This window comes from Vigna unguiculata, chromosome 10 (genome assembly GCF_037176805.1).
Source record: "Vigna unguiculata cultivar grain cowpea cultivar isolate G323 ecotype 2 chromosome 10, ASM3717680v1, whole genome shotgun sequence".
Taxonomy (NCBI): domain Eukaryota; kingdom Viridiplantae; phylum Streptophyta; class Magnoliopsida; order Fabales; family Fabaceae; genus Vigna; species Vigna unguiculata.
This window is the reverse complement of record NC_140801.1, coordinates 4,928,058-4,946,028: the sequence shown is the minus strand read 5'-3', so window position 1 is coordinate 4,946,028 and position 17,971 is coordinate 4,928,058. Positions and strand designations below refer to the sequence as shown.

General features: G+C 36.3%; 2 protein-coding genes across 2 annotated transcripts; both read right to left on the bottom strand.

Moving 5' to 3' along the window:
* Positions 1-87: 87 nt before the first annotated feature.
* Positions 88-11,027, bottom strand: LOC114167389 (disease resistance protein RPV1-like). Its single transcript, XM_028052481.2, has 5 exons — positions 10,360-11,027; positions 3,264-4,365; positions 2,717-2,992; positions 1,535-2,308; positions 88-837 (listed from the first exon to the last, which is right to left on the bottom strand). Exons 1-5 carry the CDS (start codon positions 10,824-10,826, stop codon positions 268-270), a joined length of 3,189 nt encoding a protein of 1,062 aa, XP_027908282.1. The 5' UTR covers positions 10,827-11,027; the 3' UTR covers positions 88-267.
* A 2,720-nt stretch (positions 11,028-13,747) lies between these two features.
* LOC146882032 (uncharacterized) lies at positions 13,748-16,319 on the bottom strand. Its single transcript, XM_085667243.1, has 3 exons — positions 15,933-16,319; positions 14,887-15,640; positions 13,748-14,325 (listed from the first exon to the last, which is right to left on the bottom strand). The coding sequence occupies exons 1-3, from the start codon at positions 16,317-16,319 to the stop codon at positions 13,748-13,750; spliced, it is 1,719 nt and encodes a 572-aa protein (XP_085523369.1).
* Positions 16,320-17,971: the final 1,652 nt, after the last annotated feature.

Below are 17,971 nucleotides of genomic sequence, written 5' to 3'. Positions count from 1 at the left end.
AAAATGTTTTTGTGTTAATTGCTTCCTCTATTATTTGTACTTTAAATTTTATTGTTTTGCATATTATTTATCATCTGCGAAATAAAAGATATTTAATTAAGATATTGAGAATGTGAATGAATGTTATAACAAATTAAACAATTAAAAAAAAAGTATGATTATATATATATATATATATATATATATATATATATATATGTATATATATGTATTCGTTCCTCTATGATACCACATTATACACAAATGGAGTGTCCAAAAACCCTTAATCTACTTCAAACATGAACATACTCTCACTTTTTTTCTAATTTTGGCAAATGTATTTTTCTTCGGCTTCTTTGCCTCCATTTCCACATCTGTGGTTGGTTGTGCACTCATTTTAGGTGACAGTATCACACTCAGCTCAGGTGATTCTTGTGCATTCAGTCCAAGTGACTCCAATCTCATTGTAATTGACTGACCATATATCAGATACACAGCTGTTTTCTTAGCGGTGATCCCATCACCAACACCTACAAAAATCTCCACGTTGTCTCCGGGTCCTAGGCTTGATATTACACCCTGCCAATCTTCATCACTAAATAACATTGTTGTTGCATGCTTAAATATCTCAATGGTGCACTTTGTGTAATTAAAGATGAAGACATTAGTAAGAGCTTGAGTTGCCATGTTTTCAGGGGTTGATGAATAAACAATACACAACAGCATTCCGTTCATGCGACAATCACCATCTTCAGGAACTTGAAAAGGTACTGAATGACCTTCCCCTGTATAGGCTAACCAATAAGGATAATTGTCCCCAGGAAGCACAAAATCATTAGAACTATTGGTTCTTAATACCTGTATCATGCAACAACACTTAGTTATTCATTAAATATGATATCCAAGTTTATATTGTCTGATATTATATACAGTGCACTTCTTAAAAAAATAGAACAAGGAAATGGATTGAAATGAATTCAGTCAACAAACAAAAAGCACCTATACACAATAGAAAGTTAGGAGCGATTTCTATTTCAATAATAGTTGTGAAACTCTCACCAAAATAAGTTGTAGAACTGCTATGTCAAGACAGACTTTTACTCTACTAAAATAATGACCATTTTCCAAAGTTGGTTCACTCACTATTACACCCTTTTTACACTTCTTTTCACCTTCCACATCCACTTTTTTACCCCACTTAAAAATAGATTTGATAATCTCCAACTATAAATTTTTTAAGACAATACTTAATAAATTTTAACATTGTCACCAAAGACTCCCAAAAGGGGGAAGATATGGTCCTATGTCCTATCTAGGAAAGGAGATTGTATTATTAAATTTAGTTTAATATAGAAGAGAAATGGCAGAGTAGTGTTCCAATCCCAGCCAGAGAAAATTCACTAAGCCCCAAACTAAATGAAAAAATAAATGAACATGTAAGTAACCCCATGATATGCTTGGCAAGCAAATACATATTTTGTGAGGAAGAAATATTTCATGCATTGTAAAAATGAATAGGAAATGTAAGGTAGACACAAAAAGAGAGAGAAGGAACCTCTGATATGCTATTGCTAAGCATGTCGAAGACTTGCTGGTAGCTTCCCATTCCAATCAAACACGATACCATAGAATTTTCTGAAATTGGTGATAGATATGCATTTTCCAATTCAGAAGAGTTTACATTGCATAACTCATGCAGAATTGATCTTAGTTCTTGAGTTAGTTGAAAATCTGAGTCGCATTGTACAGAAATGCTTCGAAGTTTTGAAAATTCACTGAGCTTTGATAATAGGTTAACCAAATTAGTATCCTGTATATCCAAGGCAACTATAGATGTTGGCGTGATCCCAAATGGTTGAATACAGGATAAAGCTCCTCTTGTATGTGACATCCAAGACCATATGAGAGAAGGAAATACATTTCGTGTCAATCCTTCATATCCACAAAGGGATATATATCCAATCTTTTTGGATCTTACTATGGCAAAAGGCACTTGTTTTATACTAGTATTGTCCGCAATTAGAGTTGTTAAGGATTCCATTTTTCCTATAGCTTCTTCTAACTTGTCAATATTTGAACAACCAGAGAGGATGAGGGTTTGTAATGACTTTAACTTATAGATTACCATTGGAAGATTGCCAAGGCACGTACAATCCTTCAAGTTTAGAAGAAGGAGGTTATTTAGATCTCCAATAGAATGGTGTACTTCATACAAGCTTGGACAATCTTTGAGAATGAGCTTCTCAAGATTTGGTAGTTTTGAAAAATCTGGGGTCTTTGATAAGTACCTGGAATGACTAAGATTGAGAAATTTTAGCCTCTCCAGAAACTGCAAGAAAATTTAAAACGAAAAAAAGAAAGATTAGCAAAGCATGTGGACAACTTGCTGTATTACAGATACATTTGATGTTGTTCTCCAATCAAATTTGTAGATTTATCTGTAATGCAATTAATAAAAAGCAAATTACTAAAGTAAAACTCTAAATTTGATTCAAGAACAGCACCAATTGTAACCGAGTATGAGTTTTTATCCAAATTAATATTGTCATCATAGAAATATATCAGGTAATATATATATATATATATATATATATATGTATATATGTGTATATATGTGTATATATGTATATATGTACATATATACATATATACACATATATACACATATATACATATATATATATATATATATATATATATACATATATATATATATATATACACACATGTTACATACCGGGGGCACCTTCCATACTAGTTTAAGATAACTATATTTTAAGTCAATGGCGACTATGTTTTCCTGATAAAAGTTTTCCGGCATGTGAGTTAATGAAAATGCTTTCCAATGAACCCATCTCAGTTGTTTGGGAAGACGCCCATAATCTCCAGCTAGTTGTACATGATCAAGTTGCAGAAGTCTGAGTCTCTTCATTTTCTCAAATGTTTCAGTACCGAAACAAACTCCGCTGGTTCTTTGCATCTTCAAAGCCAATCCCTCAATGACTCCTGTTCCCTATGAAAAATAAATGAAAAAACAAGTTATAAATAAGGAGAAGCATTGGCTGTTTTCACAAGAGAAAGTTAAGAACTGATAAACATAAGATGGAATTTAAGTATAGATCTAGAAGCTAAATACTTTGAAAAGGTAAATATAAATCCCATGGTTTTAAACCGAAACTTAGAAAGTTAAAATTCAGGAAATAAAAGTAAAAATTTTATTATGGTGCTCATGATATCATTTAGAATGAATGATAGTTCAAAATATAGTAAGAGAAAATTCTTACAGTATGTTCTGTCAATATATCAAGTACATCATCATGAACCCACAACCGACTGCGCTTCTGTGGTTCTAGTGGTGAACTTCCACGAACAATTTCTCTGCCCATGTCTCGAAGCAAATCATGAATTCCGAGTTTGTTATTCTTTTCAATTTTTATGAGGCTCCTTTCTACCAGGACTGTTATTCCGATTTCAGCATGAAGTCCACAGCCATTTAGTATCTCTGTGACATAGCCTCTGTCCTTACCAATAAAGAAGCAACATACATCAAGGAATATGTCCTTCTCCGTATGATCGGTTAAACCATCATAGCTTATTTTCAATTTCTCTTGTATTTTATCATTTGGTATTTCTTTTAGTTTTGATAATACACTTTGCCACTCTTTTACTCTTCTCTTGTATAGATAAGATCCAAGAATTTCAAGAGCTAGAGGTAGTGCTCCACAGTAAGTGACTACTTGTTTTGAGAGTTCAAGGAAACCTTCTGGTGGATTTGCTTCCTTAAAAGCATGCCAACTGAAGAGCTCAAGGGACTCAATCTCATTCATTTCCTCCACTTCATATACATGTTCAACATCAAGCATATTGAGTAGGCGTACATCTCTTGTTGTAATGATTATTACACTTCCTTGAGCAATCCCATTACTATTTGCAGATAGTGCATTTAATTGTTCAAATGTATTCACATCATCGAGTACAACAAGTACTCTTTTTGTGCAAAGCGTTTCCTTGATCATAGCTTTTCCCCAATCAATGCTATAAACCTTCACCTTTTCAGTTTTGAGGATATCTGAAAGAAGTCGTTCTTGTAAATCAATCCGCCCAAAATCTCTTTGCCAAACTTCTCTAATATTTGCTAGGAAACTTTTATGTTTAAATTCATATCGAATTTCATTGTAGATGGCTTTGGCTATGGTTGTTTTACCAATCCCTCCCATTCCCCAAATCCCTAATATATAAGCTCCTTTTGTTTGCTTTCTTAGAAAGCCAATACAATGTTCCACACGATATTCCAATCCAACTGGAAAGTCCGTAATAGACATGTATGTTCTATCTAGTCTTTCCAAAACAGCAGTAACCATTTCCTTCACAACAAAGTTTTCATTTCTGCAAAGAAAAAAAAAATAACCCAAAATGACAACGCATAAAAATTATAACAGATCCTAAAATAAAGTCAAAGTTGCATAAATCCCCTGACATTGTTGATCTCCTGTCTCTTTTCCATAGTGTTCATAACAAAAACCGTGTTACTAAACGTTTTACAAGTAAATCAGAGTAAGATACTATTTGCTAAAGTAGTTTCTATGGCTAATACCAAAAGCAAACCTCAATGTAGAAGTAATTATGAAAAAAAAAAAAGCCTTTTAGTGGAAAGAAAAGCAAAGGGAAAACGGAAGAAGACAACAACAAAAGAGGATGGAAAGAGAAGTTTCTACCTTGTCCACATTTTAAAAGGACAAACTATATAGAAAATTACTATTGGTTCAAGTCTAGAGTTAAATGTAGGGCTCGCAACTAGCTTGGTCATATAGAAAAAGGTTGCAAAAATAAGTCAAAGCAGTAAGGACATGGGAACTCAAACTGAAATGACTGATTTGGGAGAAATGAATTAGTCTCTTGGAATGGAGATACACTAATGTCATGCTTTGGAATCTAAATTAAGAAAATATGATTTAGAAATGTGAAGCTTGATTTTCCTCGTTTTGACGGTTCAGAAGTTCTTCAATGGATTTTCAAAGCGGAGCAATTTTTTTATTATTACAACACTCCAGATACTCAACGTATTACCATCGCTGCCATTCACATGGAAAAAGAGGTAGTTCCTTGGTTCCAAATGACTAATCGTTCTACTCCATTTCAGTCCTGGATTGACCTTACTCGTGCTTTAGAACTAGAATTTGGGCCATCTCCATATGAATGCACTAGATCTCAGCTGTTTAAATTGTCACAAACAGACTCTGTTCATGATTATTATACGAGGTTCACTACACTTGCAAATAGAGTCCAGGGCGTTACGAGTGAGGCCCTGATTGATTGTTTTGTTGGGGGTCTCAAATCTGACATTCAACGTGACGTCATAGCCCAATCTCCAACCACTTTACTCCGTTGTGTTTCTCTGGCCAAGTTATTTGAAGAGAAATACTTACCCAAACACAAAACCTTTCAGCATTCATACCCAAACCGTATCCCAAACACAAACCTAACCTCTTCACAGTTAGTTAAATCCACAAGCCTACCTCCCTTACTTCCTATTCCTACCAAGTCCAATTCCAATGACCCAAAACCTGGAACTGTAAAACGAATATCACCAGCTGAGATGCAGATTCGTAGAGAGAAGGGTCTTTGTTACACTTGTGATGAGAAGTTCACGTCTTCTCATAGGTGTCCCAACAGGACTTATTTACTCTTACAAATGGATGATGATACTGATGAGTGGCCACCAGATTCTCCTATTGTGCATGAAGAAAAAGCGGGGACTTTGCTTTTGGACCACCATCTCTCTTACAATGCACTTAAAGGTTCCTCGGGTCTCGGAGCTATGAGGTTCTGTGGTACAATTAATGGTATGACAGTCCAAATCTTACTTGCTAGTGGTAGCTCCGATAACTTTTTACAGCCTCGCATTGCTAATTGTTTGAAACTCCCAATTGAACCAGCCCCCAATTTTCAAGTCTTAGTTGGGAATGGGCATTCATTAGTTGTTGAAGGTTTGGTGAAGCAGCTAGAGGTGCTGATTCAGGGCCACTCCCTCCAATTACCGGTGTATTTGCTTCCGATTGCAGGTGCTGATTTGGTTTTGGGAGCCACATGGCTTGCCACTCTGGGTCCCCATATATCAAATTATAGCAAGCTTACTTTGAAATATTACAAGGACAACCAGTATGTAACATTACATGGTGACAGACCCCAATTGCCAAGGCCAGCTCAATTTCACCACTTGAGGAGAATGAATAATACTCATGTTATAGCTGAAATTTTCACCTTGCAGTACAAACAGGAGGAGCTCCCTCATGATAAGTGCTTGGATTTACCTCCAAACATGGAACCCGAATTGATGTTACTACTGAACAACTACAGCAGTATCTTTAATGTTCCAACTACTTTACCTCCTTCCAGAGCTCACAATCATTCCATTCCCCTGCTCAAGGATGCGCCTCCCGTGAAAATCAAGCCTTATCGCTATCCACATAGTCAAAAGCAACAGATTGAAACAATGGTCCAAGAAATGCTTGCTGCCGGAATTATCACACCTAGCACGAGTCCGTTTTCTTCACCCATTATCTTGGTTAAGAAAAAGGATGGAACATGGAGATTTTGTACTGATTATAAAGCCCTAAACGCCATCACTATCAAGGACAGCTTTCCAATTCTCACGGTGGATGAACTCATTGATGAGTTATATGGCTCTAACTATTTTTCCAAACTTGATTTGAGATCCGGCTATCATCAAATACTGGTTGTCGAGGGGGATAGACACAAAACGGCTTTTCGCACTCACCAAGGTCATTATGAATGGCTGGCAATGCCATTTGGGCTTTCAAATGCCCCTGCCACTTTTCAAAGCCTCATGAATGATGTTTTCAAAGATTACCTTAGAAATTTTGTTTTGGTCTTCTTCGATGACATATCGGTCTACAGTCATACATGGAAAGAACACCTAACACATTTGGAGCTTGTTCTTCAATTGTTGCAGCAACATCAATTATATGCAAAATTATCCAAATGTTTATTTGGCTTACAGCAAGTGGATTACCTCGGACATACAGTTTCTGGGCAGGGAGTAGCAATGGATAGCGATAAAGTTGACGCGGTGTTACAATGGCCAATTCCAGTTACTATAAAATAGTTGAGAGGATTCCTTGGATTAACTGGATATTACAGGAAGTTTATCAAATCTTATGCCATAATAGCTGCCCCTTTGACTGAGCTCCTTAAGAAAGATAACTTTATATAGGGAGTTGAAGCCGATGCAGCTTTCAACAAGCTGAAACGGGCCATCACACAAGCTCCAGTTTTGGCATTACCCGATTTTTCACAGCCATTCATCCTAGAAACAGATGCTTCGAGGATTGGTGTCGGTGCTGTCTTGAGTCAAATGAACCACCCTATTGCGTATTTTTCAAAAAAGTTGGGTGCACGATTGCAAAATCAATGCGCATATGCAAGGGAATCTTTTGCTATTACCGAAGCCATAGCTAAATTCCGCCATTATTTGATTGGTCACAAGTTTATCATTCAGACTAACCAAAAGAGCCTACGACCACTTACTGATCAAGTTGTTCACACACCAGAGCAACAAAAGTGGATCCATAAGTTGATTGGGTACGATTTCACAATTGAGTACAAGCCAGGTAAAGAAAATATAGCTGCTGACTCTCTTTCCAGATCGTTTATGATGTCTATATCTCAACCCCAATGGCACTTGATTTCAGAATTGAAACAAGCTTTGACAATAGACCCACAACTCAGCACTGTTATGCAACTTTGTTTGCAGAGTAAACCTCCCAACCCACATTATTCAGTGTCTAATCAATTATTGTACTGTAAGGGTCGTTTGGTTTAACCCAAAAGGCATGAATTAGTGAAAAAAATTTTGTATGAGTTACATAACACATTATTGGGAGGTCATTCAGGCTTCACAAGAACCTTACAAAGGATTGCATCTCAATTCTATTGGTCCAGTATGCAGAAAGACATTAAAGAATTTGTCCAACAGTGTCTCATATGCCAGCAAGCCAAGCATGACACAACATTACCTCATGGCTTATTAGAACCCTTACCCATCCCTGACAAAATTTGGGACGATGTGGCCATGGACTTCATCACAGGCCTTCCCCCTTCCAATGGGTATACTGTCATTATGGTTGTCATTGATAGACTGTCTAAATATGCTCATTTGGCCAGTTTGAAATCTGACTTTAATGCCAAACATGTTGCTCAGTTATTTATGAAGACTATTGTGAGGTTGCATGGATTCCCGAAGACAATCGTTTCCGATCGGGATAAGGTGTTTACTAGCCAATTCTGGCAACAATTATTTAAATTGAGTGGCACAACTTTGAAATTAAGCACGGCGTACCACCCTCAAACAGACGGCCAATCTGAGGCTTTGAACAAATGTGTGGAAATGTATTTAAGATGTTTCACTTTTGAGAATCCTAAGGATTGGTATAAGTTTTTGCCTTGGGCAGAATTTTGGTACAATTCCTCCTTCCATCACAGCACTGGAATAACTCCATTTAAGGTCGTTTATGGTCGTGAACCCCCAACATTAATCAAATATTCCCTCAATCTTGAAGATCCTCCTACTGTACAAGAACAACTTTTGCAGAGAGATAATATCCTTCATAAGTTAAAGCTGAATTTGCAGCGAGCACAGCAGCACATGAAGAAAAATGCCGATGCAACACGCACTCCCTTCCAGCTAGCAATTGGTGATATGGTGTTGGTTAAACTACAACCTTACAGACAACATTCAGTGGCTCTTAGAAAGAATTAGAAACTCAGTCTTAGATACTTTGGACCATTTCCTGTGATTGAGAAAATTGGGGTCGTAGCTTATAAGCTTCTTTTGCCCCCATCCGCTCGAATTCATCCGGTCTTTCATTGTTCCCAATTGAAGTTGTGTAAAGGGGAGCATTCACAACCTTATGTACCGCTACCTATTACAAACTCTGAACTTCAACCTGTTTTACAACCTGAGGCTGTTTTACAAACTAGAGTTCTTATCAGAAATCAACACCAAGTGCCACAAACTCTCATTAAGTGGGAAGGCTTAGATGAGCAGCAAGCTACCTGGGAGGATACTGCAGCTATTCAGTTGGCTTTTCCTGATGTCAACCTTGAGGACAAGGTTTATCTTAAAGGGGAAGGTAATGTAACAAATGTGGCAATGAGAGGCACTAAAGGAGGACAAAATGAGACTGAATCAGGTGAAAACGTGGCAGCATCAGGAGGAATGAGACGTAGCACCAGGATGAAAATAACTAATTCCAAACTAGCTGATTTTGTGTGGGCCCAACAATGAATTAAATAGTGAATCTGAGCGTGTGAAAGGCAGGCAATGAGTGGTCTGATTATTCCCTTCTTCTTGGGGTTCTGTTTCCCTTTCTGTTTTCCTATTCTGCCATTTTCTGTCAAATTCAGTTATTGCACCTGCAGGATGCTATTGAGCTCCTTGCTTTTCATTGAATAAAAGTGCTTTTTATTCCTCACTGTTATATTGTTTTAGTACCCCGTTACAGAAATGCAAGTAGTGACTGGCAGGAGGGTTAGATGATGTCAAGAGAACTTCAAGATATGTTTTCTCATTTGGTAGTGGTGTTTTCTCTTGGAATTTGTGGAAACAAGATGTGGTGGTTCAAACCACAGTTGAAGCTAGGTATATATCGGTTGCAACAGTTGCAAATCAAGCCATTGAGCTAGAAAAGTTTTGTTTGACATGGAGCAACTAAATGATGAATCTGCTGTTATATGGGTTAATAATAAGTCAATCAATGCAATTGCAAAGAATCTTGTCCAGCATGGTAGAACAAAGCATATCAAGGTGAAATATCATGCCATTAGAGAAGTAGAAAAATAAAAAAGAAATTAGCTTGGAGCATTGCACTTTAGATAATTAGATTGCAAACATTATGACCAAAGCATTTTCCAACGGCATGTTCGAATTATTAAGACCAGAGCTTGGAGAAAAATCTCAAGGAGGGGTGTTAAAAATGGAGACTTTTCTAGATATTTTATTTTCTGTTTTGCTCTGTCTTGTTAACTTGAAACTAGTGTCAATCAAAATTTTATGTAAGTTTGTTGTATCACGTTCATTAGGTAGAAAGCTATGTTAGGCCTTATTTTTGTGGATATTTTCATGTCTCTTTTCTGTATTAACCAAAGACACAACGTATTGCACTCAGAATTGAAGTTTGATAACTTTCCCCCTTTTTCTGTTATGCCACTTCACAAAAAAACCTCTTTCCGGTTTTTTCTAGTTTTAGAACTTGTTACTGTTTTCTGATTTCATAACAGAAGTTCACAGTAACTCCCGCACCCTGCTCAGTAGGATTCACTTACAAGTAAGAAATCCAAAAAAAAAAAGTATATGCATACCTGTAATTTGAAACATCCCAACCTACAAAACCTGCTGCTTCACTCAGTGCCTTCTTCCATTGTTTCACCCGGTTGAGATCACTATCTTCTTCGAAAGAAACATCGTTCAGGTTACGCAGAAAACTAGGGAAAACGTCGTAAAATACGGGCAAAACCACTTGACCTCTGAAAGCATGGCATTCCATGATTTTGACGAGTTCGTCAAGACACCATTTAGAGAATATGTAGTTTTCGGAGAAAACAACAATGGAAATTTGAGACCCTTCTATTGAATGCAACAGTTCTGGTTTCAGCTGCTGCCCCTTGGCAAGCTTCTTATCGTCCAGAAAAGTGTTAACCCCGGCATTTGTAAGAGCGGAATAGAGATGAGAAACGAAATTCTTCCGAGTGTCTTCCCCTCGGAAACTGATGAACACATCGTATACCCATTGGGGTTTAGATTTTGAGGAAGATGAGGTGTAAGACATTGATTCAATTTGATGAAACACAGGCAGTGAAAGCAAGAAAACAAGTTGATTCAATCGAGGGTACGACTTCCGAGCAGGTGAATGCACAGTAACTATTTCTTGCTGCACCACCACAATTACTAACTACACTTCACTTCTACCACATTGAAAAAGACTTAAACACCCTTCATCACTGTATTACATAACCACCGTCGCTGTCGTCATTGGGGCTTCCATCGTTATAACTATTACAAAGAAAGAAAAGGAGAAAAAATATGGATAAAAAAAACCATTTTGAAAAGATTTTTCCAAACGCATTTCATATGTTTCGAGAAGTTCTTTCAGAAATACGTTTGATAGGATTGTTCCAAAAATCTTGTTCCTTAAGACATTATACGCATTGCAAATCCGTGAAGTTTGTTCGGTGACATGTAATTTGGAAGTCACTTTTACCAAGATGTAAAATAGTCACTTTGAAAATTGAAGGAGGTATGCAAGAAATTGTGGGCTGTAGAAAGTAAAAACCTCTTACTTTGGGTTTTATGGGTTGTGATAAGGCTTGTACGGCAGTTTCTTCCCGCGTCACCATATGTTTCAACCATAGGACATTGCTTTGAGGTGGTTGATGAACCTTGGAAGCGATTACTCCGGCAAGGGTTTGTGGAGGTCGTGGTGATTTATCGAAGTCACTGAGATCTGGAGTAGTAGTTTCACGTATGGAAGTTTTTTTCTTTTTACAATTTTATTGGTTGAAATGGTGAGGTTCAGCTAACCAGAAAACGGAGTCCAGAAATATGCTTCCAGAATACTTAATCCGAAATCATAGTGGGAGGCGTGAACTGTAATCTGGAAGGGTAATTTTTACGGAATTTTGAAATCGAGAATGGTTTTTTTATTTTTGTTATAGAAGTTATAAAAATAAAATAATAAAACTTTAGAATTTTTTTTACTTGTGAAACAAAACTTTCTCAAACTATATTTTCCTTTTGAAATTCACAAGATTTCTAAAACCCTATTTCCGGAAGGTGTACGGTGAATCTGGTTTCAGAAAAACCCTTTCCAGAATTGTTTGATTTATAGAAAGACCGATTTGAAATAGTAAATCTGCTTTCCGTCAATATGGAAGTGTACGTTTGCATTCCAAAAATCGTTTTCTGGAATGGAATTGAATTTATCATTTTCGGAATGTCGGAACGCACGTTAACTAATTGTTGAAAAGGGTGTTTCGGAAACTTTTTTTTTTTTAATTATAGTTTGAGTCCATTTTTTTTTACTCTCATCTTATACTTTATGGTGTAGTTTAGTATGAATCATTAATTTTTTTCAAAAAAAAAAAATAATAATACATCAATTAATGACTCGCATTCAGCCATATCATAGAGAAAAAGGTTTATAACGAAAGTATTATGGATGAAGACTTACTTCACGAGATATCAGGCGAAGGCGAAGTTCACCTGGGTGTATGGATAACTAGCCTAGACTTTATTTGCATATCCCTATAAAATAGGACTACATAATAACCAACTTATTATATTAGAACTAAAACATAATATAAAACAATAAATATATTCTAAAATCAACCAACAATCCCTCCCTCCCTTAAACTAAATGCTACTGCATCTAATTTAATTTTGAAGCTTCAATCATGTCCAACATGCTACGAAGTCTTAAGAATTTATCCAATTTCATAGGCTTGGTCATAATGTCTGTAACTTGAATCTCTAATCTGCAGTAACTCAGTTTAACAGCTCCATCCTTCACCAAATCTCTCAAAAAATGAAACCTTATATCAATGTGTTTACTCTTTCCATGAAGCATAGGATTCTTGGATAGTTGTATGGTTGAGTTGTTATCACAAAGAATTAACGTATTGTCCTGGCTTTTAAGACCAAGCTTCTCCGACACCCTTTTAATCCAAATACATTGACAAGCACAATATGCAGCTGTTATATACTCAACCTCGATAGTAGACAATGTTACAATAGGTTGTTTCTTTGAGGACCATGAAACTGCTCCAAAACCAAGTAAGAACACAAATCCAGAGGTGCTTCTACGATCATCCAAATCTCCAGTGAAGTCACTATCAGAGTAAGCCACTACATTTGTGTTTCCACCTTTCTTGTAGAAGATGCCCAATTCGGTGGTACCTTTCAAATACCTTAATATCTGTTTTGCAGCAAGCCAATGTGATTCACTAGGACAAGACATCAATCTGCTAATCAAACTTACTCCATACATAATATCTGGATGTGTTGCTTTCAAATACATTAGACTCCCAACTATTTGCTTAAACAAAGTTGAATCAACTTTGGTCCCAACATCATCTTTTGACAATTTAGTGCCCGGAACAATAGGATTTTTCACTGCATTGCTATTCTCCATGCCAAACCTTGCTAGAATCTCACGAGTATATTTTCTTTGGCTTATAAAAATTCCATCTAAATGCTGCACAACTTCTATTCCAAGAAAATACCTCATATTTCCTAAATCATACATGTCAAATTCTAACATCATGGACCTCTTAAATTCATCACACATGCTCCAATCATTTCTAGTATATATCAAGTCATCAACATAAAGGCTCACAATTAAAATTTTACCTCCCTCCTTTGATTTTGTAAATAGAGTATGTTCACAGATGCACCTTTCAAAGCCTTCACGAGAGAAATAATTCTTTATCTTGTTGTACCATGCTCTTAGGGTTTGTTTAAGGCCATACAATGCCTTTCTTAATTTGTAAACTTTGTCTTCTTCCCCTTTCTTCACAAAAACAACAGGTTGATGTACATAAATATCTTCCTTGGGTTCACCATGAAGGAAGGCACTATTCACATCTAATTGAAAAGTTTTCTAATTATAATGAGTTGCATAGCAACTATGATACGACTGGTGTCAAGCCTGGCAACCGGGGCAAACACCTCTGTATAATTGACTCCATATTCTTAGGCATATCCTTTCGCATCTAATCTTGCTTTAAATTTGTCTATTTCGCCATTCTCTTTCAGCTTGGTCTTGAAAATCCATTTAACTCCAATGGGCTTCAATCCAATTGGTGCATCAACCAATTCCCAAGTCTTATTTTTCTCTATTGACTTCATCTCTTTTATCATTTCATTTCTCCATTTCGTACTCTTATTAGCTTCTTCAAATGATAGTGGATCAATTTCGGTTACCATCATCATAACATTTAAGACATCTTCATCTGACAAGCCTTCACCATTTTCGTAATTTGCTATCCAACCTAGTTCTCTCCTATTTCGTCTTACCCCCCCTTTAATTGGACTTTCATGATCATGATTATATGGTTTAGTGTGTATACCAGACCTCGTGGAATTATCAACACCATTATTTTCTTCTTCTTGCTCCTCAGTTTCACTCTCAGCCACCGTTTCTTCCCAGTATAAAGTACCTTGCTTGCACTCTTCTTCATTTTCCTTCCAGCTCCAGCTTTTCTGTTCTTCAAAAATGACGTCTTTAATGATGATAATCTTTTTGGAGACAGGATCAAACAAGTGATAAGCTTTAGATTCATTGCTTACTCAAATCAGAACATACTTCTTGCTTTTGTTGTCTAATTTTACTCTATGTTTATCCGGTATGTGAACATGAGCTATGCATCCAAAAATTCAAAAATATTCCATAGTGGGTTTGACTCCGCTCCAAGCTTCTTTGGGAGTTTTATTTGGCACAACAACCGTAGGGCACCTGTTGAGAACATGTACACACCATCTGGCAGCTTCTGCCCAAAATATTTTGGGAACTTGTTTCTCAATTAACATGGACTGCACCATATTCATTATGGTTCTATTTCTCCTTTCAGCTACTTCATTCTGTTGAGGAGTGTAAGTTGTTGTCAATTATCGCTTTATCCCTTGAGCCTTGCAAAATTCTCCAAATTCATTTGAGGTGAATTCACCACCTCTATCTGTCCTTAAGCAAGTGATACATACACCAACTTCTTTTTCAACATAAACTTTGAAACTTTTAAATATGGAGAATGTCTCTGACTTTTCATGTGACAAGTAAATCCAAGTTTTACAAGAAAAATCATCAATAAAACTTAAAATATACCTCTTGTTACTGATTGAGGAGGGTTTGATAGGCCCACATAAATCTGTGTGAATAAGTTGAAGCTTGTTCGATGCTCTCCATGCACTTTTCTTTGAGATAGAGTTTCGATGTTGCTTTCCTTCTAAGCAATGTGTGCATAATTCCTTCGGAGTTGCAATTGAGGGTAACCCATTAACCATATTTATTGAGAAGAGTGTCTTCAGGCCATTATAGTGTAAATGACCAAGTCGGCAATCCCAAAGATGAGATTCATTTGTTGCCTCTACTTGAAAACATGTAGGATATTTTGGCATTATAGTAATAGCCACAGCAAACATCTTATTTCCACTCATATTAATTTCCATAATTTGCCCACGTTCAGGATTATTAACTTTACACTTCCCATCTTCAATCAAAATGGTTAACCCTTTTTCTTGAAGTTGCCCTATGCTTAAGAGGTTGTTCTTAAGATCATAGACATAGTAGACATTTGAGATCACATTTGTAACTCCATTGACATGTAGTCGAACAATTCCTTTACCCATTACAACAATTTTTGTATTATTACCAAGCTTTACAGTGTGCCTAAAGCTTTCATCCATCTCGGAAAACCAATCCTTATTTCCACTCATATGGTTGATGCACCTAGAGTCAAGAAACCATTCTTCTTCCTTGCTTTGTTTGAGAAAAACATGGGCCATAAGTAAGAGCTCGTCTTCTTCTTTCGCTTCATCCTCTTGTACCTCAGCCTCAGCATAGTTTGTGTTTCTTTTCCAGGTGGGACACTCATATTGAAAATGTCCAAGCTTGTGACATTTAAAGCACTCAATGCTTGCTTTGTTGAAAAATTGTCTTCCTCTTCCTCTTCCTCTTCCTCGACCACCACCTCTAATAAAATTTCTTCCACATCCTCTTCCTCTTCCTCTTTTCTCTTCATTGCAACACATTTTCTTCTTCTTCATGACAGGTCATTCTTTGTTCATGAACAAGAAGACTACTTTGTAACTCATCGATGGTCATGGTCTCTAAATTGTTGGATTCCTCAATTGAGCACACAACATAATTAAATTTAGAGACCATGGACCTCAATATTTTTGCCGTGATAACACTTTCACCTATGTTCTCACCACACGCCTTCAAAATTTTAGCAATCTTTAAAGTACGAGCGAAATAGGAATTAACCGTCTCTCCTTCCTTCATCCGTAAAATTTCAAATTCTTTGTGTATTGCTTGCAGTTGTGCTCTTTTCACCCTTGTAGAACCTTGTAACTTTTGCTTCATTGAATTCCAAATGTCTTTAGATGTTTCGCCATTGAGTATTGTATCCAAAATCTCACGATCAATGGCCTGATAAAGATAATTCTTTATCTTTAAGTCCTTTAACTTATGCTCCTCCATCAATTTGACATTTTCCTTTGAAGGTGTTGCTTCATCTACTACTTTGAAAATCCCATGCTCTACCATATTCCAATACTGTTTGGAACGTAGAAAATTTTCCAACAATTTAGCTTAATGATCATAATGACCATCGAACTTTGGGATCACAGGTTGCACATACTTATCATTGCTCTCTACCATTCTGTTTCACTCTCTTTTAGAAAGAAATATGTTGTTCTTTCCACAATTTCACAACTATTTCTCTCACACTCAAATAGATTTTGGATCAGGCCCCTGGAAAGGAGCTCTGATACCAATTATTGAACACAAAAAAACATAATACAGAAAGAATGCACTTGAATGATTGTGTTATCGAATTAAAAAACGTAGGTTGGCTTTAAAGGCTCATACAACAGTTATAGACGTAACAACACCCGTATTTCATGCTATATTCATGGGTAATTGGCCTAGACTTTATCTTCATATCCTTATAAAATATATAATTATTTAATTTTAATCCCTTCAAACAAAATTTTGAATGAGTTTTATATTTTAAATGAGTTTTTTTAGTAAGAAAAATTGCTCCACAAATATACACTTCAAATCAACTTTGAAAAAGTTTCAAGAAATAGGTACACTTTAAATAAATCATTAATTGTTAAGATTCTTTGTCTTGGTGATAAAGTCATTCATGAATCAAACTAATTATTTCATTTTACATTGCTAAATCTTGATCTTAGCATCATATTTCGAAACTGCATGATTTCTTTATTTTGAGTATAGTGATAAGGTGAACAAATAAGGTGAACATTACTACAGCATCTGTGTTTACATAGTTGCTACTTGTGAAGTGTTCAATTAAATTAAATTCATAGCGACACATTCTTTCCTTAGAAAGTCAATTTCAAAATAACTATTTAACCTCATAAATAACTAACTTTTCGAATACATATTCTGGAAAAAAAAAATCAGAACAAGATTTCTAAAATAGAATTTTAGAAACCAGATATTCAAAACATAATTATCAAAATAAAATTTTCAAAATGAATAAAATGCTTTCTAGAACAAAATTTTCGAAATAAACTTTCCAAAACACGTATAATATCTTTCATAGTAAGTTTCTTGGAACATTTTTATATGAAATTGTCCTTAGAAAACTTTCCAAAACACATGAAATAGGTTTTGGAAAGAACTTTTCGAAATGAACTTTTTTTCGCATATTCTCTCTTTTTCCTCTATTACTTTCTTCCCTTCTCCTTCTTCCTCAATAGTAGTGGTGATGCTAGAAGCGACGGTTGACGATAGTAAGATTCCTCAATAGTAGTGGTTATGGCAGAAGAAGCAGTGGCGGTGACAATAAAAGGAGTGGTGTGGTACAGTGATAAAGGATGAATCTTTTCTATTATTAAGGTGCAGTGGCAGAATTCTCATTTTACCTCGTCTTATATGTCTCGGTTGGCCAGGAACCGAAGCATATAATGCCGCGGTGACATTTTTGCAATTAGAGCCAAGTTTTAGGCCTCGGTTCTCCAAATACCCGAAGCCAAAGAGGAGTATAGGCCCCGGTTCACTCAAAATCGGTGCCAAACAGGGGTATAGGCCTCGATCTAGTAGGATCCGAAGCCAAAAAGTGGCTGGCCGTCAGGGGTATAGGCCTCGGTCCAAGGACACCCGGTGCCAAAAGGGGGTCAATGGCTTCGGTTCCTCTAACAACCGAAGCCATAGGGTTTATTCGCGAA

Excerpts from the sequence above, each read along its gene's own strand:
- LOC114167389 (XM_028052481.2), bottom strand. The coding sequence starts at position 10,826 with ATGTCTTACACCTCATCTTCCTCAAAATCTAAACCCCAATGGGTATAC. Across the intron at positions 2,309-2,716 it reads TAGTATGGAAGGTGCCCCCG|TTTCTGGAGAGGCTAAAATT; the intron begins GTATGTAACATG and ends ATTTTCTTGCAG. Across the intron at positions 838-1,534 it reads TTAGCAATAGCATATCAGAG|GTATTAAGAACCAATAGTTC; the intron begins GTTCCTTCTCTC and ends TGCATGATACAG.
- LOC146882032 (XM_085667243.1), bottom strand. The coding sequence starts at position 16,319 with ATGGTAGAGCATGGGATTTTCAAAGTAGTAGATGAAGCAACACCTTCA. Across the intron at positions 15,641-15,932 it reads CAAAAATATTGAGGTCCATG|TGTCCCACCTGGAAAAGAAA; the intron begins GTCTCTAAATTT and ends TTTCAATATGAG. Across the intron at positions 14,326-14,886 it reads TATCAAACCCTCCTCAATCA|CTTATCACTTGTTTGATCCT; the intron begins GTAACAAGAGGT and ends ATGAATCTAAAG.